This window comes from Humulus lupulus, chromosome 4, assembly GCF_963169125.1.
Source record: "Humulus lupulus chromosome 4, drHumLupu1.1, whole genome shotgun sequence".
Lineage (NCBI taxonomy): Eukaryota > Viridiplantae > Streptophyta > Magnoliopsida > Rosales > Cannabaceae > Humulus > Humulus lupulus.
The window spans coordinates 211564817-211592198 of record NC_084796.1 but is presented as its reverse complement, the minus strand read 5'-3'; the positions used below and the strand labels follow the sequence as shown (position 1 = coordinate 211592198).

Below are 27382 nucleotides of genomic sequence, written 5' to 3'. Positions count from 1 at the left end.
GTAGAAGGAACCACAAGAAACCAGCCACAGTAAGAGGTTCAAATTAGTAGATTTCCTTCATACAGTACCATTTTTTTTTCATTTTCGTTCTTAGGATGGCTATGGATTTGTGGGCTATTTTGCACGGATTTAATCAGTGCTTTAGGACTAGAAACATACATTAACGGGTTGGGGATAGTTTAATATGTGTGATCTTGAAGTTTGATATGTTTTGGTTGTGGTTAGAGGTTGTAGTGGGGGCTGGCCATGCATGAGCCTTGGTGGTCACGGATGGAGGCCGGTGGTGGTGATGGTGGTGCTAGTGGTAGCCGAAGTGATGGGCATGGTGGTGTAGGGAGTGAGGTTGTTGCTGGGATGGTGAGGAGCCTTGGGTCCAAACAAGGTTCTGGTGGGCATGGATGAACGTGTGATGAGGATGATGAAAATGGGGTGGTCACGTGCATGTGAGTGCCTGTATTAATCTGGTTACTAATGGTTACTGATTAGTAACCAAAGGGACAAAAAATGATAGTTGGTCCCAAAACTTTAGAATTTTGTCACGGGGTTCAGGATTAGGTACCCCAAAGTCTAAGACCTGATTTTTGAGAGTTGGGGTTAGAAAATTTATCTAAGTACTATCCAAGTTTAATAATTTATGAGCAAGGCTCAGAAATTATTACTTAAGCTTTAAGAAAAATTCTAGGCTCGGGATTTAGTTCCAAAGTTTAGATTTGACGGCTTAGAACCTACAAAATATTTTCAAGGACTTAGGGAATATTTTAGGACATACAATATTACTTCTTTTAAGCCTTAAGATCAAGAAGTGGGCTCGGGGCTCGTGATTTGGACTCGGGTATCGAGAAATGGAAGTTTAAGATATAATTTGAGTTTTGACTTGAAATTTTGAGCGTAGTCTAGGATAAAATTATTATTGGAAATAATAATTTTCTATGTTGAGTTCGAAATTTTGAGAAAGGTATTATGGTTATTTTACCCCAAGGGCTCGGGTTAGGCCAGGATCGAGAATTTCAGTTTTTGATTTTAAATTCCCTTAAATATATTTAAAATCTTGGTAAAGCATAAACTAAGGAATATTGTCCCAATATGATTATAGAGTCTAAATGCGATCAGAAATACTCACAAGGACATAATTCACGAAAGCTAAGGACAAGAGGTAAGGAAGTATGCACCAAGAGTAACTTAGCTTGTTGTGATCTTAGTGAATTGTTTGCATGTTTGTATGCTGCCAGTTATATTCTAGTTGCTATATATGTATGATTATATGGCTGAATGTGCATAGCAGTACCCATCTGACGGGTGAATGTACTTAGTTTAGTAAGGTTATCGTGAATTCAATATGTGAGATATTTGTGTTTACTAAGGGAAACCTTGTGAGGGTGGGTCCCATACAGTCGTACAGTGGGGCAGCCACCAAGTCGGTAAAGTCATCGTGTTTTAGCAGAGTGTACCCCTTTGGTATGGGAGGTAAGTATTCTCTGGGCCGTGGAGGCCACACGAGGATCATGACCCCATAGATAACTCGGTGGCTCAGTTATATGTTCTTAGTATGTTACGCAATGCTTTGACTTACATGAATGTTCTAGACGTGTTGCTCAGTTTATAGTTTCTAGTTGTGCATTACTATTATGCCAAGTTGATTAGTTAGTTGAATTATAAGTTATAGCTAGCTTCCTTATTGAGTGTTGTAGCTCATCAGTTAATCTGTGTGTGTAGGTAAGGGTAAAGCTTAAGGAGTGGTGCAATGAGCTAGACGGGATTCTCTCTTAAGTATGCATACTGTGAAACAACCGACCTACAGGGTTGGCAGGGTTCTCTTAAGTTTTCTGCTATGTCAAGTAACAATTTATAAATTCTATGTTTACTAGTTTATTTAAAGAAGGCCCTATCGCCACAGATAATTTATTAAAGTTACATTTAACTGCGTTCTGTTTTTAAAACTATGGGATTGTTGGGAAAACTTATATAGGATCTTTATTTATTTTCATGTAGATCTAATATTAAAAAAATTAATATGAGATAACCTAGAACATGTTTCTAAAATTGAATTCAAAGAGAAATAATGATAAGAATACTTACATTATACGCAGCGGAATGAATGAGTCCTTCCTTTAGTTTCTCTAACCTTCGTATCCTTTCTGTCGCGGAGTATTATCAAGAAACTGAAGCAATCTTCAATTTTCTTCACAGCCTTCCAAAGTATCCTTAGAATCACCTAGACTCGGGTGGGAAATTCTCAACACATGCGATAGATACAGAGAGAAGAACAATAAGGCTTTAGAAAAGGACTTATGTTTAGAGAAAATCTAAAACATATCAGAAACATGTGTTTCAGAAATCTGAACTTCTGTTTTGACTTCTTTCATAACATTCCTTTTATAGACTCAATTATTTCATTTATTTAATTAAAAAATCAATAAAATAATAATCAATTAACAGCCCTAGGTCGAAATTATCATGGGCTTTAGGCCCGTGAAATTTCCCATTTGATTATAAGATCATTGGACTTAAAATCAAGGCATGTATTATCTTCTATTGATTTAATTAATTAAATAATTATTTAAATCATTTATCAAAATAATTATTTATAATTTGAACCTTGATTTAAACTTATTTATTAATTTAGATACCAATTTATCTTAATTACTATATTTGCCCTAATTTCTCTTTTCTTCTCAAAATTACATAACTTTGTGAAACTATCCAAAATTGACCTGGTCAACTTTGATAATTCTAATAGATAATTAAATAAATTAATTGAGACTATCTAGATGATTTTATCCAAGGTACAGTGGGGACCATGGGCCTATGAAATCAAGCTCCAATAAGTTGTCATAAATCTAACAAATAAATTTACTAACTTATTAATTCCTCATGACTCCACTAAAGACTCGGAATTGCACTCTTGAATTCATAGATTGCTCTATAAAATATATAGATACACTATTAATTATCCATTGTTACAACCATAATTATCACTCAATCCTCTATAGACGGTCTACAATGAGATGGGACTAAAATACCGTTTTACCCCCTCATTGTATTTTATCCTTAAAACACTTAGTTCCTTGTAAATGATAATTTAGTAAACTAATTTAATTACTGAAATGAAATCTCTATCATTTAGCACCTTGAACCAAACTAAAAGGAAATCATCATTTCACTTCTTCATCAGAAGCTATAGATGTTCATATCTATGATTAACACTCTCACTCAATTATACTACCGAGTTCCCAAGATGTAAGTATGGGCTAGTCCGTAGGGTAAGCTGGTAACGAACATGTCAAAGAACTCAAATAATATAATCAGTTAGAATGTTAATCACTCAGAATTGAGATTGAATTGACATATAGTCATCTATATGATATGACTAGAATAGATAATAACGGTATGTTTACTTATCTTATCTATTGTCAATATCGGTCCAATCTGATGTAACAAATACATTCGATCTTATCTACTTTGTTAATGTTCTGGAAAGAACATAACACCACAATATGTATGTAACGCCCTGGATAGCCAAGATCGTTACACTGTGTGCTTATAAAGTGCCAGACTTGCTAACCAAGTCATTTAAATAAAATCGTGTTATTGAAACTATTAAGGAACTAGGGTTGAAAGCGTTTTGGTTTCAAAAGTCACATTTTCATTAAAAAAAACATTGTTTATTTACACGGGATCCCAAAAATATCAGTTTAAAGGCCGTTTACAAAAGTTACAAGGTTCAAATACATTAACCAGCCATACTAAGGCAAAATGAGCAGTTAGGTAGATCCCTGTCCTGTCTCACTCCTCGACCATGGTGATCGAACAGCTGGCTATGTACATTCCACCTCGGAGCTCTCCACCTCAGGCTTGGTCTAGCTTGCCCTTGCCTTTACCTGCACCACGTAGCACCCGTGAGCCAAGGCCCAGCAAGAAAACAAAACAACAACAGAGCATGAACAATTAACAGACAGGTCAACATCTCACATTGCATCACATATACTCAAATATAGCATCAGTCGGTATAATCAAGTATTCCACATACTAGGCATTTCAGTTCATAATATTCACAATTCACAAACGATAACCAGGGCTAGCGCCCTCAGGCCGCTCCCTCCGTTATCCCGTTGTTCTTGGCTCCCAGTGGCCAATTCGCGCCCTGTGCGCTAAAATCATGTACGGCACTCTTAGACGGCTTTTACATGTCCCATGGCGTAATACCAACGTTGACACGATATATCTTTCGGGAGCACTTAGTCCCATCACAATCATACAACCGGGTGCAGTTTTCTTACCTTTCAATTCACTAGTTCCCGATGCCTCGAAGCCGCGAGCACGGTCCTCTACCCCGAGCCTCTCCAAAGACCTAATCACAACACAAATGAAACTTCCTTTGTCACTAATCAATCCAAAACTATTTCTCGGAACCAATCTCACACTCTTGGAACCCCCAAATCCCTAAAACAATGCACCGAAGGCATCCCCCGAACCCCCGGAGCAAAGGCTCAAAATTGCAAATTCCCATGTCCTGAAATTGGCCTAGCGCCACGACGCGCTAGAACAACGTCGCGGTGCTCCTTCGCGAGCCCAGAATTCTGGGTTTTTCCCCTGTGTTTTCCCGAACCCAAATCACTCCAAATCACCCCAAACTTATACCTAAGCCCCAAAACCAACTCAAAACCCCAAATAAATCTTTCAACGACCTACAAACATCATAATCTAGCTCAGTTATACACAGAATTCACACTTAAATTTCAGACTCAAACACTTAAACCAAAACTTGAGAAAAGTACAAACCAGACCTCTAAATCCCTAAATCATAACAGCTACAAGATTACAAACATGTTTAATACCCTTACCTCAATCAGAAATTCAACTTGAGCTTCCTCCAATCCAAGCTTTAAACTGAGTTTCCCCTTGACAAACCAGCTGAGCTTTTCATGCAAAACAAGCCATGGCTATCTTTCAATTCCTTCCAAAATCAAACCAGAACTTAACAAAACAGGGACCAAATCCTTACCTCAGTATAAACCTTGATATGTGCTTGATTCCACACCATCAAGCCCTTTACTAGCCTCAAATAACACAGCTCAACTCATCTTCCACTTTGCCTTCTAGGTTCTTGATTCTCCCTTTCCTTCTTGATCTTTCTAGCCTTCCAAGTCTTAATTTTAGTTATACTTAGCATAAAAGAATCGTATATATCCTTTTCCCTTAGCCAAAACCATCTATACCACTGCCAAAAGTCTACCTTAGCCCTCCACTAATATCCCTTCCTACCTAAACCTCAAGGGCATATTTGTCCTTTTACTAACATTGCAATTCTACCACTTTTCCAATAAAACCTGTTACTCTCTATGGTTACTAATAGCTACGCAAGTTACCAAATCATCAGTTACCATTATCTAGCTTTCTAGGACCGTCTCGGCACGTGCATCACATTGATATCACCACACCCACGTGGTACAAATCACATAGCATAATTATCACATAACATAATACACATAGTCATATAACATGCTTAAAATCATAATCATGCATATTAATCATTAAAACCACACATAATTCCCATTATGCCCTCCAGGCACACTAATCGAGGCCCTTAAGCCTTATTAGTGAATTTGGGTCGTTACAGTGTAAGTAGATCATATCGTAGATTGGCAAGTCAGTGTAAATCCTGTGCACTAAATAATCTTAGGACTAACTTATTTTGAGCATATAATCATATTTATATTCCACTGCGATTACGTCACTATAAATACGATTAGCTATATGCTCAAGATTTAACATAAGTTTATATTAAATAAATAATCATGAAAATAAAACATGTGAGCAAAATGATTGACCAAGTCAAAAAAATGATTACTATTCTTTTATTGATAATAAATGAGATTATAAAGAAATTGGGTTTTAATTAGGGCGTAAAACCCTAAAAAACTCCCACTTGCACTAATTGAAACTAATGCATTAATTCTACTAATCTCATTTCTTTGATATGCTTATCAAATGTAGCTTCTGGTAGTGTCTTTGTAAATGGATCTGCAAGATTTTCTTCCGTTGCAATCTTCATAACCTTCACATCTCCCCTGGCCACATATTCTCAAATAATGTCATTCTTCCTGTCTATATGCTTACTCCTCTTGTGACTACGAGGTTCTTTTGAGTTGGCTATCGCTCCTGTATTATCACAAAACAACATAAGCGGTTTATCCATTTCTGGAATAACACCAAGATTTGAATAGAACTTCTTTAGCCAGATTATTTCCTTAGCTACTCCTGATGCGGCTATGTACTCAGCCTCCATGGTGGAATCTGAGATTGCAAACTGCTTTACACTTCTCCATATCACAGCTCCACCCCCAAGAGTAAACACCATTCCAAAAGTAGACTTCCTGTCATCGACATCAGTCTGAAAATCTGAATCGGTGTAACCTACAGGGTTCAAAACACCACCCTTGTAGACTAACATATAATCCCTAGTTCGTCTTAAATACTTTAGGATATGCTTTTAGCTATCCAATGTTCTAGTTCTGGGTTTGACTGGCACCTGCTCATTACTCCCACTGCGTAGCAGATATCTGTTCTGGTACACAACATGGCATACATCAGACTTCCAACTGCCGATGCGTAAGAAACTTTTCTCATTGCATCTTCCTCATCAAGAGTCTCGGGAGACTGCTTCTTTGAAAGATGAATTCCATGGCGGGACGGTAAACATCCTTTCTTGGAATTCGTCATTGAGAATCGTTCAAGCACTTTATCTATGTAAGTTGCTTGAGATAGAGCTAAGAGTCTGTTCTTTCTATCCCTAGTGATCTGGATACCTAGAACATAACTTGCTTCACCCAAATCCTTCATCTGGAATTGAGTGCTCAGCCAAATCTTCACATCTGACAATTTCTTAACATTGTTTCCAATGAGTAAGATATCTTCTACATAAAGAACCAGGAATACCACTATTTGATTTTCCTTCAGTTGGTAAACACAAGGCTCATCAATATTTTGTTCAAAGCCATAGGTTTTGATTATTTCATCAAACCTAAGATTCCAGGAACGAGAAGCTTGCTTAAGTCCATAAATGGACCTATTCAACTTGCAAAATTTTCCTTCTTGTTCTGCTACTTTAAAACCTTCTGATTGATCCATATAAATGACTTCATCAAGCTTCCCATTAAGAAAAGTTTTCTTGACGTCCATTTCCTAGATCTCATAGTCGAGAGCGGGTGTTATGGATAGGAGGATGCGAATGGACTTGAGCATGGCTACCGGACTAAAAGTTTCCTCATATTCCACGCCTTCTCTTTGGGTATAACACTTTGCCACTAATTGAGCTTTATAAGTCTCAATATTTCCATCAACACGTTGTTTCTTCTGGTAGATCCACTTGCACCCAATGGCCCTAAAGTCACTAGGTGCTTCCACAAGATCCCATATGGAATTTGAGTACATGGACTCCATTTCCTGTTTCATGGCTTCGAGCCATAGTTCCTTTTTAGGGCTAGCCATTGCCTGTTTGAAAGACAATGGATAATCATCACTAGTTTCACCAACAACCATATTGGTTTCACCATCCAAACCATAGCGAATTGGGTTCCTGGAAACCCTTCCACTACGACGAGGCTCCATGACAGTTATCTCAAGAACAGTAGTGCTATCTTCATTTAAATCGACTTGAGTCAGTTGGACATGAAGAGTGGGAATTTCATCATCAACTTGCGTTGATGACAATGGAACATTGGTTGGAGGCAATTCTTTAACCATCTCCTCTAAAACTACTTTGTTGCGTGGTTTGAAGTTTTGGACATTGTCATTTTCCAGAAAATTAGCATTCGAAGAAGTAAAAACTTTCTTTTCTGAATGACTATAGAAAATCCCACCCCGAGTACCTTTTGGATAGCCAACAAACATGAAAACTTAAGTTCACAGTTCTAGCTTTCCTTCTATTTTCCTCAGGATGTGGGCGGGACACCCCCAGATTCTATAATGGCGTAAACTAGGTTCATGACCATTCAAGTGTTCTAAAGGTGTTTTGGGGATTGATTTAGACGGCACGACATTGAGAATGTCATTCGCGGTTTCAATTGCATGACCCCAGAACGAAGTTGGTAGAGTTGAGTAACTAAGCATGCATAGAACCATTTCCAGTAAAGTTCTATTTTGGCGTTCCACTACACCATTTTGTTGCGGAGTACCAGGGGCAGTAAGTTATGATAAAATCCCAAGTTCAGTTAAATGATCTTGGAACTGCATATCCAAATATTCTCCACCCCTATCCGGTCGCAAGATCTTTAACATTTTACCTAATTGGTTATGAGCCATCACTATGAATTCTTGAAACTTTGAAAATGTTTTTAATTTCCTATGCATTAGGTAAGGACACAATTATCTAGAGTAATCGTCAATGAAAGTGACGAAATACTCAAAACCACCCCTGGCTTGTACATTCAAAGGTCCACAAACATCTGAATGCACAAGTCCAAGTGGTTCTTTGGCCCTATCACCCTTTGCAGAGAATGGACGCTTGTTCAGTTTACCTTCTAGACAAGATTCACAAACAGGTAATTCACCTAGGGTGAGTTCCCTCAAAGGCTTGTCCTTTGTAAGTCTTTGAATCCTATCATAGCCAATGTGACCTATTCTCAAGTGCCATAAATACATCATATTATCGTTATCGGTCTTTTGACGTTTATTGGTCCTAGGTTTAGCTACTTTGAATAAATCATTGTTAAGAGCGATGGGTTCGTTAGGTCGCAGAATATAAAGCCCGTTTTCCAAACATGCAATACACAATTGTGATCCATTGAAAGAAATAGATATATTAGAACTTGTGAAAGTCATAACAAATCGTTCTAATTGCAACATGGAAACTGAAATTAAATTTCTACTAAAATTTGGAATAAAAAATACATCTTTTAAAATTAAGTATTTATTTCTGAACTTCAGATGAGCTCTTCCTCTAGCTTGGACCGCAACGAACGCTCTGTTCCCAACTCTAATCTTTAAGTCGCCTTCGTCCACTTCCTCCCACGATTCAAGAAGCTGTAAAGAGTTGCAAACATGGTTGGTAGTTCTAAAATTAATAATCCAAACAGATTTAGCATTCTCTAAAACACATGTTTCTAAGATAAATGAACTATAATCATTACCTTTGTTTTTCGCTGCTAGAAACTTGGGGCAATTCATTTCCAATGCCCCTTCTCTTTGCAGTGAAAGAACTTATCTTTACCTTTCTTATTTTTCTTGTTTTTCCCCTTAGGTGTGTGTGGATTTGATTGTGCACTCGTATTTGCAACCTTTGTAGACTTGGGGTTGTTTTTTTTTGTCCACCTTTCCTCTTATTTCCAGCTTTCGAAGACGAAGCTTTGTTAGCTTTAGCCTTTGCTGGATCAGCAACTATTGACGGTGAGAACTCATCAACGATGTTAGGTCAGAAAACTCAAAGATAAGTATGGAGATAGCTAGATAAAAACTTATAATAGACTTAAGGAAAAATAAACTAAACACAGATCAACAATGGAGTAAACATTTGTATATTGTTTAATAGCCTGAGTATACAATGAACTTTCCAAAACCCCTTCAATGATGAACTGGATCCCTATTTATAGGTGAGCTTTAATGGCTCTAGGTACATTGTGGTCCCAAGAGGACAAAATGATTCACCTGCAGGCCGTAGGTGATCATGGAGCAGGTGGTAGTGGTGTTGAAGGAGTGGTGATCGGTCCATAGTACTTGTCAGTGGTCCGAAAAAACATTCCCTCATGGTACCATTCCATACCCCCACCACTACTCTTGTACGAATGTCAGGTACATGTTGGAGGAGGCCATGAGATGTACCTTCCTTGTACTGCCACTACTTGTTTGGCGTGATAGTGTGTTCGTACTCTCACCCTTCAAATATGCCTTGTTCCTACATGTTTTAAGTATCAAAATATTTAAGGGTTATTATTGGCGGATTGCTTAGTTTTTTCCACTTTGGGATCTCTTCTAGTTCTCTTCGCACTAATGCTTAGGAGGACCTCCACTTCACCCCCCATGTTAGACTAGCTAGCAATGATGTGCCCCGTAGGTGGCACTTGTCCTAGTGAGGAAGATAAGGCCTCTTCAACAGGGCCCTACGTAACCCACCACAGTCGAGGGGTGAAGGAGGCGCCTGGTGTGTGAGAGCGCGACGTGGCTAGTGGCACGGGTGCGCGAGGCACCTGGTACACAAGTGCGCGAGGCAGCTGGTGGTGCAGGTGCCCAAGGTGCTGGTGCGCAGGTGCACGAGGTGCCTGGTGCACGCAAGGCGCCTGGTGGCATAGGCGCGTGAGGTGCCTGGTGCGCGAGGCGCCTGGTGCGCGTGAAGCGCCTGGTGGCGCAAGCGCAAAAGGTGCCTGGTGCGCGGGTATGCAAGGCAGCTGGTGGTGCACGTGCGCAGGTGCACGAGGTGCCTAGTGGCGTGGGCGCGCGAGGTGCCTGGTGCGGGGGTGCGCGAGGCACCTGGTGGTGCAAGTGCGTGAGGCACCTGGTGGTGCAAGTGCGCGAGGCATCTGGTGCATGGATGCGTAGGTGCGCAAGGAGCCTGGTGCGTGAGGCGCTTGGTGGCGCAGGCGCGCGAGGCACCTGGTGCGCGGGTGTGTGAAGCTCTTGGTACGCGGGACCATGGTGTGCCTTGCTGCGCGAGGTAGGGTCACAAGACACAGGCACGGTTGAGGCATATGGCTTAGGTGCCCTTGACATCTCTCGGCATCAAGGCAGGTAGGGCCTCGCTATGGGAGGCTCCTTTTGCATGGAGGTAGGCGTACGTCTTGAGTGCCTTTTACAACCCTTATGCATGTGAGTGCATCTCGGCCAAGGAGCATGTCAACCTCGCACAAGCATGACGGACCTTGCTATGCGAGGGCCTTGTGCACCCGTCCTCTTGCAACGCGTAGTTTGGCCCCTTATCTTAGCAAGGCCGAACTTCATGGCTCATAATGTGATGTATCCCTTGGGACAATCTCTCGTATTCACATGTGCCTAGCGCCATCACGCGAGAAGCCTGAAGGCCTTCACATGGGGATTAGGCCTCGCTATGCGAGGCCATTGGCCGAGGGAGATGTATGCCTAGGGTCTTCATACTTTCACCGAGGGAAGCTTTAAGGGAAATTACTCCATGTTCACAAGACCTATAGGCCCAAGCCCAATAGCATGACTAAGTGACCGTTAGCCATGTATTCCAACCAGGGGCCAGAGATATTTTCCTTGGTGGATTTTTGGCATCCACACTTGCCCACCAGTCTATAAGGAGGTCTTTAGACGTCCTTATAGACTTATTATGATGTTTATACTTATTTTTCATGAGTGCAATACTTGCATTATTCCTGGAGGCCTATAAAGCAGCGAAGGATGTCATTCAACACTATTGGGCGATGAAGACCTTGCTATGCAAGATGGTCATGCACAGCGGGACCCTCTCACATGGTGAGACTTGCCTCCTTTTCTTCGCGCTTCATCCGTTGACATCTCGGGCCCTTCATCGACCTTCCTTCCAAGGATAAGGCTTATATGAGGCTTAGGGGCATGTTTAAACATTTAGACAAGAGTGTTTGGAAGCACTAGGCTATAGTTGGTCCCGCTATGCGAGGGCCCTCTCGCTGTGCGAGGCTTCTTAACCTTCTTTTGTGTTTCCGTGACTTTATTCTTCATTTATGTCTGAAGGTGGTATTTATACAAATGTCCAATAAAGGAATGGAGCCTGATTAAGTTGTAAAGACGAGGGTAGTCTTGCCGAAGGAGGGTGCCCTTGCTATGGGAGATCCTCTTGCAAGGTGTGAGGTGTCTCGCCACCTTGTTTTCCTTAGCCTAGGACTTTGACAAGCCATTCTTTTTTTTTTTGATGAGGGATCTTCGCAAGTCCCCATGGTCAATAACTTTATTTTGAAAAGGGTTCCTTTTGGGACCCCTCTACCATGTGTGATTCGTGTTTGTTGGTGCACCTTGATTACTTGTAAGGATATGTTGACCCTTTGGGTTCTCGCTATCCTTTTATATATTTTTATGCGCACATTTTATTTTGTGCGAGAAGTGTCCTTCTCGTCATTATGCATAGTACTATTTTTGCAAGTGTCTTCTTCGAGACCCTTTTTGCAAGCGTCTTCTATGAGACCCTTTTCACAAGCGTCTTCTTTGAGACCCTTTTCACAAGCGTCTTCTTTGAGACCCTTTTCACAAGCATCTTCTTTGAGACCCTTTTCGCAAGCGTCTTCTTTGAGACCCTTTTCATAAGCGTCTTCTTTGAGACCCTTTGCATAAGCGTCTTCTTTGAGACCTTTTTATGGTTTTTGAGGTGATATTTCCTCGAGTTGGGACCCTTGTAGGGAGATGGTCCTTGTGAAACCTTGCGAACACCTATTTTCATAGCCCTTTTTCCCTTGGTAAGGCGACTCAGTCGATCTAGACTTAGGGATCTCTTTGGGTTCCCCTTTCGTCTCCTGCGACGCGGTCCCTTTACAGGATGGGTTTGTTCGTGACGAGGTCACTTTTGAGGGACCTTTTGACTTTTTCAGATTCTATAAGGGTAGCTAGTCCTTATAGATTCAAATGTTGTCTCATAAGGTTCACTACTCTCACATATATGTATTATAAATACTTTTATATATGTGTGTGTCGCAAGACAAGATGCCTGTTTCGCACTTGGCCAAGCACCTATTAGGGCTCGTGAGGCTTGGCACCTGCTTTGGATCTTTATGGGGGCCGATTGCGATGATTTGATGAATCCTGCTAGCTTCTTCTTTGAAGCCTTTTTGTAGTCCTCTTCCAATTTTCAACTTGATCAGCGACTTCTCTATCACGATGTTCTCTTTTACACGGAATCTTTAGATGTATTGGTAGAAGGGTGATCGGAGGAAGGTTCGCTTTCCTCAACATGCAAGTTCTTATGGCCCTCTTCCACACGTATATACTTCTGTGCTCTTTCGAAGAAGTCATCTAATTTTCTAACTTCTCTCTTGAGCATGTTACCCCATAACCTACTTTCTGGTTGAACTCCGGCTGTAATAGCCAGCTTGAGCTCCTCTCTAGTTGAACTTCCCAACTTTGTTGCTTCCATATTGAACCTATGGATATAGCTCTTCAGACTTTCATTCTCGCCTTGTTTTATGTTAGCGAGGCTGGTAATTGGCAGAACATAATCACAGACTGCACGGTGTTGTTGAAGAAATTCGCCGGAGAATTGCTGCCACGACTTGATGGTTCCTAGCCTTAACCTCTTGAACCACTTATACACAACTCCTTTAATTGTAACAACAAAGCAATGGCACTTTGCTCCGATGTTTACCCCCCTTAACCTCATCAAGTTATTGAAGGAGTCTAAGTGATACTTTGGATCCGTAGTGCCCTCGTACAGAGCCATGTGAGGCTCTTTGAAGCTGGTGGGGAGTTGCTCAGCCTAGATCTCCCTTGTGAAGGGTGAATCATGGTTAAATTCTTCATCATCTATGTGCCTTCCAGGTGCAGTGATAATCTTGCCTTGAGGGCTTTGCATTTTGGTGTCTAGTTCCCTCTTCTTTTCACTTAAGGAATCTTGCGGGTTCTCAGACTGAACCCTTGCTTTGGTTATGTCCATCGGGAGAGCTGCAGGGGGTGTGTTTTTTACCCCAGACCCTCTCTAGTTAAACTTCCCTTTTAAGTCAGATGAGGCTTTTGTGGGGGTGATCTTGGGTCTGCACCTCCCGTAGGTGGGGTTCACGCCAGGCTTTGCCACTGGTGTATAATATTCCTTGCATTTTGAGTGAGGGGTATAACAAGTGGAGAGCCGCATTTTGTCACCGTCCACGGGTATGGTGGTTTCTCCTCGCGCATGCATTTCTCTCCTATGCTGGGGAAGGGGTATACTTGACCTTCCTTGCAGCAGGTCATTCAACACCTCCTGGATGTTCTCTATTGCGGCTTCCAGCCTTCTATTTTTTATGTGCAACTCGCGTATCCCATTCTCGTAAAAGCGAGCCCTGGAGCTGGGACTCACAGAGTGCAACCACAAACTTTTGTCAGGCCTGTGCAAAGAGGAGCATGGGTCCCGTTGGCCGGAGCGTGGTGCAGTCGGTGGTTGAGGAGGAGGGTGCGTACTCAGGCCACCCACATAGGTCGTAGATGGTTCACGATGACCTCCCCTAGGTTGGACTGCTGGGAGTGTTTCCTCCTTCTCCTCTCCAGGGGTTGAATGTTCCACCGGCATGTCTCCATTCTTAGGTGGCGGAGGGTCTCTTCTGGAGGCTTTCGGTTGGCCTCCGTCAAGGTGGATCTCAGCATCCTGAGGTAGGCGTTTTGAACTTCTTGGCATTTTTTCTTGTCAAAGTTTATGGAAGAACGATGGCTTGATAGTCGTCCTTCCCACAGACGGTGCCAAACTGCTAACGGTGAGAACTCGTCAACGATGTTAGGTCGGAAAACTCAAAGGTAAGTATGGAGATAGCTAGTTAAACACTTAGAATAGACTTAAGGAAAAATAAACACATATCAACAATGGAGTAAACATTCGTATATTGCTTAATAGCCTGAGTATACAATGAACTTTCCAAAACCCCGTCAATGATGAAGTGGATCCCTATTTATAGGTGAGCTCTAATGGCTCTAGGTACATTGTGGTCCCAAGAGGACAAAATGATTCACCTGCAGGTCGTAGGTGATCGTGGAGCAGGTGGTAGTGGTGTTGAAGGAGTGGTGGTCGGTCCATAGTACTTGTCAGTGGTCCGGAAAAACATTCCCTCATGGTACCATTCCATACCCCCACCACTACTCTTGTACGAATGTCAGGTACATGTTGGAGGAGGCCATGCCATGTACCTTCCTTGTACTGCCACTACTTGTTTGGCGTGATAGTGTGTTCGTACTCTCACCCTTCAAATATGCCTTGTTCCTACATGTTCTAAGTATCAAAATCTTTGATGGTTATTATGGGCGGATTGCTTAGTTTTTTCCTCTTTGGGATCACTTCTAGTTCTCTTCGCACTAATGCTTAGGAGGACCTCCACTTCGCCCCCATGTTAGACTAGCTAGTGAAGATGTGCCCCGTTGGTGGCACTTATCCTAATGAGGAAGATAAGGCCTCTTCAACGGGGCCTTACGTAACCCACCACGTCCGAGGCGTGAAGGAGGCGCCTGGTGCGCGGGAGCGTGACGCGGCTAGTGGCATAGGTGTGCCAAGCGCCTAGTGCGCCAGGCGCCTGGTGGCGCAGGTGCGCGAGGCACTTGGTGCGCGAGTGCGAGGCGCCTAGTGCACGGGTGCGTGAGGCGACTAGTGGCACAAGTGCGTGAGGCGCCTAGTGCGCAAGTGCACGAGGCGAATGGTGGCGCAAGCGCACGAGGCGCCTGGTGTGCGGGTGCGCGAGGCTTCTGGTGCGCAGGACCATGGTGCGGCATGCCTTCCTGTGCAAGGTAGGGTTGCGAGACGCAGGCGCGGTTGAGGCATATGGCTCAGGTGCCCTCGACATCTCTCGGCGTCAAGGCAGGTAGGGCCTCGCTATAGGAGGCTCCCTTTGCACAGAGGTAGGTGTACGTCTCGGGTGCCTTTGACAACCCTTATGCATGTGAGTGCATCTTAACCCATGAGCATGTCAACCTCGTGCAGGCACGCCAAACCTTGCTATGCGAGGGCCTTGTGCACCCGTCCTCTTGCAATGCTTAGTTTGGCCCCTTAGCTTAGCAAGGCCGAACTTCATGGCTCATAATTTGATGTTTCCCTTGGGACAATCTCCCGTATTCACACGTGCCTAGCGCCATCATGCGAGAAGCCCGAAGGCCTTCACACGGGGATTAGGCCTCACTGTGCGAGGCCATTGGCCGAGGGAGATGTGCGCCTAGGGCTTCATACTTTCACTGAGGGAAGCTTTAAGGGAAATTATTCCATGTTCACAAGACCTATACGCCCGAGCCCGATAGCATGACTAAGTGACCGTTAGCCATGTATTCCAACCAGGGACCAGAGATTTTTTCCTTGGTGGATTTTTGGCATCCATAGCAGCAATAGTAGTAGTCTTATTTTCTCCTCCTTTACTAAGTCCACCCATGATAGGCTCAATATTCTGAAGCTCGTTCATGAGCTGCATCAGACCATAGTTGAGTTGATCACAAACGTGCAGACACGGTGCCATTCGAGCATTTACGGTGTCATCACGAACATGCGGAGATGGTGCTATCCGAGCATTTACGGTGCCATCACGAACGTGCGGACACGATGCTCGTTCTGGGGATTCCTCAATCATGATGTACTTGGAGTTGTCATCAATCAACACAATGTTGATGTTTAGCTTCCATTTAAGGAAGTTTTCTCCAGTGAGTTTCTCCATCGAAAGTTGAGAAAGGATGGGAGTTGACATAGACACTACTTAACTTAAAACTACAAATTATCAATAAAATAGAAATCAATCACATTTGCTCAATAAAACTTCTATTCACACAAATTTCAAGAAAAAGCACAACATATACCAAAAATATGTAAGATATGAGAAAAAATACCAAAATAATCATATCTCTATTTCTTTAGGTTTTTAACTAATTTATGATATCCTTGTCCCGGTGTGCGAGAGTCAAAAATACCACGAGTTAAATAGAATTGTAAACTCATTTAATAATGGACACCATTATTAACAACCTAATATTCGATCAAAATAAGCAAAACAAAATTTCTTATTTTATGAGCTAGACCCACGGTTTGGATAATCATAGATTTAGTCCTAGTAGTCACCGTAGGGGTGAGTCTAGTAGAATTTGGCCTATAATTATCTATCTTTCAAAATCTAACCTTGTCAAAATAACTAATGAACACCTTCCGTAGGGGGACGAATCAAAGCGTCTCGAGGCCACATTAAGTTATTGACTTTGTTAAACCAACGGTGGAGATCGAATATAATTCTTAAAATAAGCTCATTATAAAATTAAAAATAGTATTTTATTATTTATTTTTAGAAAATTAATGACTATGGTTCTCCAAAAAATTGAAAAAGTTAAATTTTTAAAACCAAAGTCCTATAATTTCCTATTAATTCTAAAGTGTCACATTGAAACAAATTTAATTAATTTAGAATTAATTCGTTGCTAATCAATATTTAGGTTTAACTAATATAATGAACCTATACAATTAAGTCCAACTCAGGTAAATGGGTCTTAATAATTTGTCTTGTATGGAGGAGGGCTGGGTTCAGTATGTCGTTCCCACTACAAAGGCCCTCAAACTTCCATACAAGGTCCAAAAGACAGGAATTTAAACATTCGTTTTATTAATTGTTATTAATTGATTAGGCTCACTATAGTCATGCAAAGCAAATAGGCCTTCACAAGTGGAATCACCCACAAGAGAGGAATTTAAACTTTACATTTTCTAATGGGTCCAAATAAAACCTATCATTTTATGAATATTTTATTTGGAAAAATCCATATATCTAATAAACATATGGGCCACTATATGCATCTAAGCTCAATTGCAAAAATACCACCTATAGTGCAAACAGACATGTTATAATTGGATGGGCTTAATCATGTTACTATATGAGCAAGTCTATGAATTTATGCAAAAATACCACAATTTAGTTCATTTGCAAAAATATCACAATTAATTTCTAGAATTTATCAAAAAAAATTGAATTAATTAAATTTTTTACAAAAAATAAGTCAATTTAAATGAAATTTATCAACAATTAACAATAGTTAATTTAAATTTATTTATTAACAATCAACTTGGTTTAGGTTAATTTGAAGAAAAAAAAATATTAATTTAATTTAAATAAGATTTATCAATAATTAACCAAAGTTAATTTAAATCACATTTATTAAAAAATATTTTATTAATTGGTTGAAAAAAAATGACATTTTTCAAATTTTAACTAATTTTAAAATCAATATCTTAACTGTTTTTCAAAAATATCTTGTGTTGTTACAACTATAAGCAAATGTTTTAACCATTTAAAAAATATATTAATAGTTATAACAACCCTAAAATATATTAAAACAGTTAAACAAATTCAAAGATCCATGAAAATATCTAACTAACAAATTTCAAATAATTTAAATATTAAAAACTATAAAATAAACATATATTTATATTTCAAATAAAGATTTAATAAATTTATCAAGTATTTAAAAGAAAATATCTTAAATATCTGATATCTTAATTCTAATTAATATATTAAAATATTTAAAATTAAGTTGTTAGTTTATTTTTAAATTTGAATTTGAATCTTTGTAAAAATATCTAATTATTTAAATCTCAACCAACAAAAATATCTTATTTTAAAAAATATTTTTTAAATGCAAAAACAAATATGATATTTTTGGCTTTGATTGTAAATAATTAATTTTTTTGAAAAAATTTAAAAAAATCTGGATGAGGGTACTGTTCATCGTGTGCATGGATTGGTCTGGCTGCCGTGGTGTGCGCACGCGGCTGGGGAACGCACGCAAGCATGCGCGCGCGGTGGCTGGGCTGGCTGCTTGATGTGCGCGCGCGGCTGGGGGGACATGCGCAAGCGCACGTGGGCGGGGAGGGGTGATGCACGTTGGTGTGCGCGTGCATGTGGGCAAGCAGACCAAAAAATTTCAAAAAAAAATTTGTGCAATTTTTCAAACCAAAATCATTTTCTAATTAATTTTTAACATATTTTACACAAAATAAAGCATATATAAAAATTAATGGCATAGAAAACACAACAAAATAACCTAAAAATTGCTAATAATCACATAAAATCAATATGCTTTATAAAACACATGAAAATCCATCCAATTATTCAAACACATCAAATAATCCAATTTTCAACATGTTCATGCATGAAAATAAAGATTATCAATGTCTCTGATACCAGATGTTAGGAAAACTTATACATGATCTTTATTTATTTTCACGTAGATCTAATATTAAACAAATTAATATGAGATAACCTAGAACATGTTTCTAAAATTGAATTCAAAGAGAAATAATGATAAGAATACTTACATTATACGTAGCGGAATGAATGAGTCCTTCATTCAGTTTCTCTAACCCTTGTATCCTTTCTGTCGCAGAGTATTATCAAGAAACTGAACCGATCTTCAATTTTCTTCACAGTCTTCCAAAGTATCCTTAGAATCACTTAGACTAGGGTGGGCAATTCTCAACACATGAGATAGATACAGAGAGAAGAAGAAAGAAGAACAATAAGGGTTAGTAAAGGACTTATGTTTAGAGAGAATCTAAAACATTTCATAAACTTGTGTTTCAGAAATCTGAACTTCTATTTTGACTTCTCTCTTAACATTCCTTTAATAGACTCAATTAGGTCATTTATTTAATTAAAAAATCAATAAAATAATAGTCAATTAACAGCTCTAGGTCGAAATTATCATGGGCTTTAGGCCCGTGAAATTTCCCATTTGATTATAAGCCCATTGGACTTAAAATCAAGGCATATATTATTTTCTATTGATTTAATTAATTAAATAATTATTTAAACCCTTTATCAAATTAATTATTTATAATTTGAACCTTGATTTAAACCTATTTATTAATTTAGATACCAATTTATCTTAATTAATAAATCTACCCTAATTTCTCTTTTCTTCTCAAAATTTCATAACTCTGTGAAACTATCCAAAATTGACCTGGTCAACTTTGATAATTCTAATTGATAATTAAATCAATTAATTGAGACTATCTAGATGATTTCATCCAAGGTACTGTGGGGACCATGGGCCTATAAATTATCATAAATCTAACAAATAAATTTACTAACTTATTAATTCCTCGTGACTCCACTAAAGACTCGGAATTGCACTCTTGAATTCATAGAACACTCTATAACAAATATAGATACGCTATTAATTATCCATTGTTACAACCATAATTGTCACTCAATCCTCTATAGACGGTCTACAATGAGATGGGACTAAAATACCGTTTTACCCCTTATTGTATTTTATCCTTAAAACACTTAGTTCCTTGTAAATGATAATTTAGTAAACTAATTTAATTATTGAAATGAGATATCTATCATTTAGCACCTTGAACCAAAGTAAAAGGAAAACATCATTTCACTTCTTCATCAAAAGCTATAGATGTTCATATCTATGATTAACACTCCCACTCAATTATACTACCGAGTTCCCAAGATGTAAGTATGGGCTAGTCCGTAAGGTAGGCTGGTAACGAACAAGTCAAAGAACTCAAATAATACAATTAGTTAGAATGCTAACCACTCAGAATTGAGATTGAATTGACCTATGGTCAACTATATGATATGACTAGAATAGATAATAACTGTATGTTTACTTACCCTATCAACTGTCAATATGAGTCCAGTTCGATGTAACAAATACATCTGATCTTATCTACTTTGTTAATGTTCTGGAAAGAACATAACACTACAATGTGTAAGTAGATCATATCATATATTGGAAAGTCAGTGTAAATCATGTGCACTGACTAATCTTAGGACTAACTTATTTTGAACATATAATCATATTTATATTCCACTGTGATTACGTCACTATAAATACGATTAGCTATATGCTCGGGATTTAATAGAAGTTTATATTATACAAATAATCATGAAAATAAAACATGTGAGCAAAGTGATTAACCAAGTCAAAAAATGATTTCTATTTTTTTTATTGATACTAAATGAGATTACAAAGAAATTGGGTTTTAATTAGGGCGTAAAACCCTAACAGGGATCCCATCCAAACACTATTTTATTTCAAAGTACTCTAATGTAAGATTTTCTAAAGTTTGCTTTAAGTTTATTTAGTTCTCAATGTTCAATTTTTACCGAAGTTGACCGTAAGGGTCTAGTGGACCCCTGAAAGTCTTAGTCGGGTCTAGTTAAGAAAAGTCGGGTCGTTACGAAAGCATAACCCAGTAAATCCTCCTCTGCAAGGTAATCCTCCTCTGACTTATCCCCACCCACTCGTGGGTCACTTTCATCTATTTCTACGACCTCAATCTCCATTAATTGAACATCTTTTGACTCATCAATAATTACCATTGTTTGTTGCCTAGGTTGCGTTATTCCCTCCATCGACATGTTATAGCATTCTCTAGCAGCGAGCTGATCTCCTTTAATCGTACATATTCCCATTGGTGAGGGGAATTTCACGGCCAGATGGCGAACAGAGGTTATGGCCTCAAAAATTATTAAGGCATGTCTCCCTAGGATGGCGTTATAGGTAGACGGGAACTCTATAACAATAAACTTGAGCATCTTCGTAGTAGCTCGAACTTCATCACTGATTGTTACAAGGAGATCAATCGTTCCTATTGCTGCTAATCCTTCTCCTGAGAACCCATATAGAGTTGTTGAGGAGGCTTTTAAGTCTGTGACTGAAAGTCCCATCTTTTCCAATGTGGACCTGAATAGGACATTTACTATGCTTCCATTGTCGATCATAATTCTCCGGACTCTCCTATTGGTGAGTTGAACGGTTATCACGAGCAGATCATTGTGCGTGAATTGGACATGGCTGGTGTTCTCTTCTGTAAAAATGATGGGTTGTTTATCTATTCTTTGTCACCTTGGCAAGCGCTGTTCAGGAGTATACACTACATCGCCGTGGGTCTTCAGCCCCTGAATATACCTCTTCTGGGCCCCATTACTAGTTCCATCTAAATGTGGCTCACCTGTGATAGTGTCTATGTCCCTCCCTTCTACTGGAGGTGGGATAAGAGGGTTTTTCAGAGCTGGAAGAGCTGCAGGTGGATTCGGTTGATTACCCAAAGCTAGTTATGGATTCTACGCGACTTGTTGATTAAGAGCTACCCAATTTCAGGCATATTGCGCTAACGGTCCAGCCCGAATTAGCATCTCAATTTCATCTTCCAGTTGGCGACAATCGTATGTATTATAACCGATATCGTTATGGTAACGACAAAACTTTGACGGATCTCTCTTAGCGCGCTAATTTCTCAAGGGCTTGACCGTTTACCATGGAAGGCAAGAAAAGTTAGCTAGGTATATGCTTTCACTTGTATCTATTAGATCAGTATACACAGTGAAAATTGAGGTATACTTATTTATTCCCATCTTTATTCTTATTATACCCTATTTGGTCACCTCCATTGTTCCCTTTCCTTTTATTATTATTACTCGTCTGGTTGTTATGGGTAACTGGCTGAGCGGATGCTACAACATTTGTCACCACTCCAGTGGGTTGAAATGGAACACTACTAGCTTTTGCTACGGTGGACTCTGCCTCCTCGAGGTTAATCCACTCTTGAGCCCGAGCTAAAATTCTTCTGTGTTTTTAACTCCTTTCCTTTGGAGTTCTTTCCACAATTCACCTCCTACGGTGATCCTAGACCGCATTGCCATGAGCTTGGTAGTGTCATCGGCATCTCATGCTCGAGCTACAATATTTGTCGTTCCACGTGTCGGCAGCGAGCTGAATGCGTGCTACGCGAGCTAAAGGCTTCTAGAATTTTACTGACTCAAACATTAAGATGCTCGAGCTACCTATTAAGCGACTTGAGGATCTGGCTAGGTGATCTGGTCGGATAGGTCTTCACTCGAACTACTGGTTCAAGGAACTTGTATCATTCTCGAAGCTATGAATAACCTATCTAAATGCTTGACACCTGTACCATGAACAGGACACGTCAACACGTGTTTCTCAGTTACAACACCCTATGCTTCACTATATATACTGTTGAAGTTCATTTGGAAAAGGGACTTGAATTCTAATTCTCCAGAGAAAAAACTCTCTCAATTTGAAAGCAGTGGACGTAAGCTCGAGATTATAGCCGAACCACTATAAATTATTTGTGTTCTTGATTTATTTTTACAAAATCTATTTAAATCTTATTTTCTGGCACAAGTCTTCTCTTAGGAGTTTATTGACAATTTCACACGTGAGCAACATCCTTCATCTTCCTCTATTTATTTCCTATTATATTGTATTGAACTGCTGAGATTACAACTGATGATAAAAAAGTATGATATTTATGTCCAACAGACTTGACATTTGCCATGGATGAGAGGTGTCTCGAGCATAAATAAAAAAAATAAAGCTAATGGACATACGGCCAAGATCAAATACTATATTTATTGAATTTTTTAATATAATAAAAAAAATGATTTTAAATTTGGTGCTATACATATATAGTGAATATAATGCATACTTTCCTGTATAGATAAACATATATATGTTATAGCCGGCTACATTGAAAATTCTAGTCCCATAGGATAATTTAGCTGCTATGTTATTTTATGTTACACTAATGTATACAGATTCCTAACTTTGTTGAACACTGATATCTGGTTCATCTTATAATGACTTCAAACATGTCTACAGTCAAAATTATTTTTTCTTTTTCTTTTAAGTAACATATTAAGTCAAAGCACTTGTGCCTAGTTAAAAGTTAGAAAGAAACACTTCAGTATTCTGTCAGTTACTAATTGACAAAAGTAATCACTATTAAATTCAATGCCCAATTTTTTTTTCACTCTTATTATTTATTTATATATATGTGAGGTTCTAAAGCCTAAAATAGCACTCTGATATTGAAATATAAAATAAATGGTATTATAACTTATTATTTAAAGAACATATATTCCTCAACATTATATATGTTTTTGACAGTTACTGGCTACCATACCACCATGGAGTTTGGACCTTATTCCTGTCTTTCATTGCCAAGAACCTTGGTTTGTCTGTATGTATCTATGTTGAGCCTCTCTGTGGCCCAGTTCTCCACCAGAAGCCAACTATTGCCGGCCTGTTCTGTTGATCTCTTTGTTGTCTTTCTCTCTACTCACTAATTTTACTATTATGACATTATTAGTGCAAATAATAATAATAATAAACTTGACTATATAGTACATTAATCCACTAACTTGATTTTTGTATAGCGGAGAACTGAATCATATTATTCAGACACTGATCATGGAGGATGCTAAGAAATTGGAAGAGGGTACTCTTGGAAGTAATACAGAACTAGACAAGGAATATAAAAAACACAACAAGGCTATTGATACTACTACTCATTCCCATGATCATGAAGTGGTCAATAAGACTGAAAGAGGAGATGTCATTGAGCAAAAAGATCAGAATGAGGCGAAGAAGATCGAAGAAGATGTTGCACAAAAGGCTGGGGAGCAAGCTATTACCGTGGTTAAGCAGACAAAAAGGAGCAAGAGAATTGCTACCTTAGATGCCTTCAGAGGCCTTACCATAGTGGTATATATAAATATATATGTATATATATATTTTAGTAACTTCTTAACAATGAACATTAGTTTTTATCTTCTATATAGATGTAGATATAGATATGTAGTAATGTGTGTACATGTACGTGAAGTTGATGATATTGGTAGATGATGGTGGAGAATACTATCCACGCATTGACCACTCACCATGGAATGGTTGTACTTTGGCTGACTTTGTCATGCCCTTCTTTCTCTTCATTGTTGGGGTGGCTATAGCCCTTGCTCTAAAGGTATGGCACACTGTTTTTTAACTTACTCTAGCTCTCACCTCAGTCCATCAAGTATTTCACTATTTTGGTTCTTAAACATGTCATGTCGCATGGCTTATTTTTTGGTTGTTCAGAGAGTTCCAAAGATCAATGATGTAGTGAAAAAAATCATTATCAGAACATTAAAGCTTCTCTTTTGGGGGATTCTTTTGCAAGGTAATACAAATAGTTATCTTTTCTCTTATAAATTAATAGCTCATTTGTCAGTGTAAGAGCTTATATTGTTAGTCAAGAAACTTGTAAATTTTAACTAATGTAATGCAGGTGGGTACTCTCATGCACCGAGTGATCTAATTTATGGTGTTAACATGAAGAAAATTAGATGGTGTGGAATACTTCAGGTATTCAGAAACTAAAAACAAATTGAATATGACTTGTCTATTTTGTTCAAATTCTCACTGATCTTCAAACATTTTTATGTGTGTATGTGAGCAGAGAATAGCTTTAGTGTACTTGGTTGTATCTTTAATAGAGACATTCACAACCAAAGGCAGACCAACTGCTATAGACTCCAGACCAACCTCCATTCTCACTGCATACAGATGGCAATGGTGACTAGCTTGATCAAACGGTTTAAAATCTTTCTTTCTTTCTTTCTTTCTTTCTTTTTGATAACCATATAACACAATTGTCTTCATCAAGGATCGGAGGGTTCATCTCGTTCATTATTTACATGATAACTACCTTTGCATTATATGTTCCTGACTGGAGCTTTATGGATGAAGGAGAGAGATACACGGTTTGTAATAATGCCCTATAGTATTTCTAATGGATATGTCACCATTCATATGATATTCTCTTACACATTCTACTAGTCTTTCTTTTTTTCAGGTTAAGTGTGGAATGAGAGGACATTTTGGGCCAGCCTGCAATGCAGTTGGATATGTAGATAGACAAGTTTGGGGTGTTAACCATCTTTATTCTTATCCTGTTTGGATTCGCTTAAAGGTTTTGGTCTAAACAAGGTTTAATAATGTACTTTTTATAGCTGGCTATACATGTAACATGTTAACTAACTTGTCTTTTCTTTTCAAACTTGTCAAGGCTTGCACACTGAGCTCACCAAGTGGAGGTCCCCTAAGGGAAGGAGCTCCAATTTGGTGTCAAGCTCCATTTGAACCCGAAGGCCTCTTGAGGTAAGTCAACTCAAAACCAGAAAAAGAGTTCGGGTATGAGAGAAAGTTTAGAACTCAATATGACAATCATTTAAGCTAATTAAGTATTGATTTTTGAATGGTGTGAATGATTGCCTTCTTCAGTTCAATCTCAGCTATCCTTTCTGGGACAATAGGAATCCATTATGGACACATTTTGGTTCATTTCAAGGTTTGACTCCACTCAAATGGATAAAATGTTACACATAACTAGTGCAAATGTTCCAAGATATTTGAATACCAAAATTTGCAGGGTCACTCAGAGAGGCTTAAGCAATGGATGTCTATGGGGTTTGGTTTGCTTATCATAGCCATAATCCTTCACTTTACTGATGGTGAGCTTTCTTCACAAACAATCAATCTCACTACAACTTTACATACACACACACACACACACACACACACACATATATTTTTATTCAATCTTTTATAATATTGGAATGGGAAACTTGTTTATAATGGGTTTGCAGCTATTCCTATAAACAAACAATTATATAGCTTCAGCTATGTATGTTTTACAGCTGGGGCAGCTGGACTAGTGTTCTCTGGCCTCTACATACTGGTACAAAAACAACACTTGGTTTCAATTGAAACTTAAAATAAAAGTCTGGTCAACTATTTGTTTTATGATCCTTTTCTCCCTCTATATTAATGAGCAAACAGATTGATGTTTGGGGATTTCGAACACCATTTTTATTCCTGGAATGGATTGGAATGAATGCAATGCTAGTGTTTGTGTTGGGAGCTCAGGGCATTTTGGCAGCTTTCTTTAATGGATGGTACTATGAAACCCCAGATAAATCTCTAGTAAGTACTCACCCAAAAATAACAAAATAAAAAATTGTATCCGCAACCCAATATAATGAATTTCAGATATACAATTTTAAATATATATATATTTTGTAAAATACAGTTTTCATATATATATAATCAAACATATACCAATATATACTAAATATATAACCTTTTTAAAGTAAAGACTTTTTTTTATCGATCAAAAGTCCATACATTTATTTTTGTTTTCTTTAAAAAAAAAAGAGAATATAAAATCAACATTTTGACAGACAAAATTAGTAAAAACTGCCAATTCCTCTAATATTTTGTGTTCAATTATTACTATTTACAAACTAGTCTTTATTTCTTTTATTAGAGAGTTCAATTTTTTTATTTGCAGACTAGTCTTTATACCATATTAAAGAAAATACCAAGTATTGAATGTTATCACATGAGTTATGTAAAAAAAAAATAATAACATATACTATTTTACAAATGTCTATTTCTGAAAATTACTCTTTATTTATTCTATTACTGTTTATATATATTTATATATGTTTAAGAACTAATTATGGAATTAAAAAATATGATGAACAGGTTAACTGGATACAAGAGCATGTCTTTATCAATGTTTGGCATTCAGAGAGAGTAGGATCTCTTTTATATGTCATATTTGCAGAAATCACATTTTGGGGAGTAGTTGCTGGAATCTTACACAAATTGAGAATTTATTGGAAGTTGTAAGAGAACAAATGAAAACACTATAGAAAAGATCAATGGAAGGCTCAATTTTCAACATGTATTTCAAAGTTTTTTTTCTTTTACATTATTATTATTATTATAGAAAAAGTTTCTTCTTCTCTAGTGAATTTGTTTGTAATGGTTTTGTATTAATTAAGTTTTATGTAATACCGGATATAGCTTAGTAAAGATTTAAATTTGGTGAAAAGCAAATGTTTGACATTAGCAAAGATTTAAAATATAGATTTTTGAGGGGTAAGCCAATCATAAATGACAC

General features: G+C 38.4%; 1 protein-coding gene across 1 annotated transcript; it reads left to right on the top strand.

Annotated features, from left to right (window-relative positions):
• Positions 1 to 270: 270 nt before the first annotated feature.
• On the top strand, positions 271 to 27108 carry LOC133832856 (uncharacterized). The gene is made up of 15 exons (XM_062263137.1): positions 271 to 357; positions 23542 to 23606; positions 23811 to 24138; positions 24260 to 24397; positions 24511 to 24592; positions 24701 to 24777; positions 24872 to 24987; positions 25079 to 25175; positions 25268 to 25384; positions 25481 to 25572; positions 25696 to 25762; positions 25844 to 25925; positions 26061 to 26152; positions 26254 to 26397; positions 26962 to 27108. Exons 1-15 carry the CDS (start codon positions 271 to 273, stop codon positions 27106 to 27108), a joined length of 1731 nt encoding a protein of 576 aa, XP_062119121.1.
• The last annotated feature ends 274 nt before the right edge of the window (positions 27109 to 27382 follow it).

Bases quoted from the DNA above. Each gene is read 5' to 3' on its own strand.
- LOC133832856 (XM_062263137.1), top strand. From the start codon at position 271: ATGGAGGCCGGTGGTGGTGATGGTGGTGCTAGTGGTAGCCGAAGTGAT. The intron at 23,607-23,810 runs GTTTGTCTGTAT...ATTTTTGTATAG, and splicing joins TTTCATTGCCAAGAACCTTG to CGGAGAACTGAATCATATTA. The intron at 24,593-24,700 runs GTAATACAAATA...AATGTAATGCAG, and splicing joins TTGGGGGATTCTTTTGCAAG to GTGGGTACTCTCATGCACCG.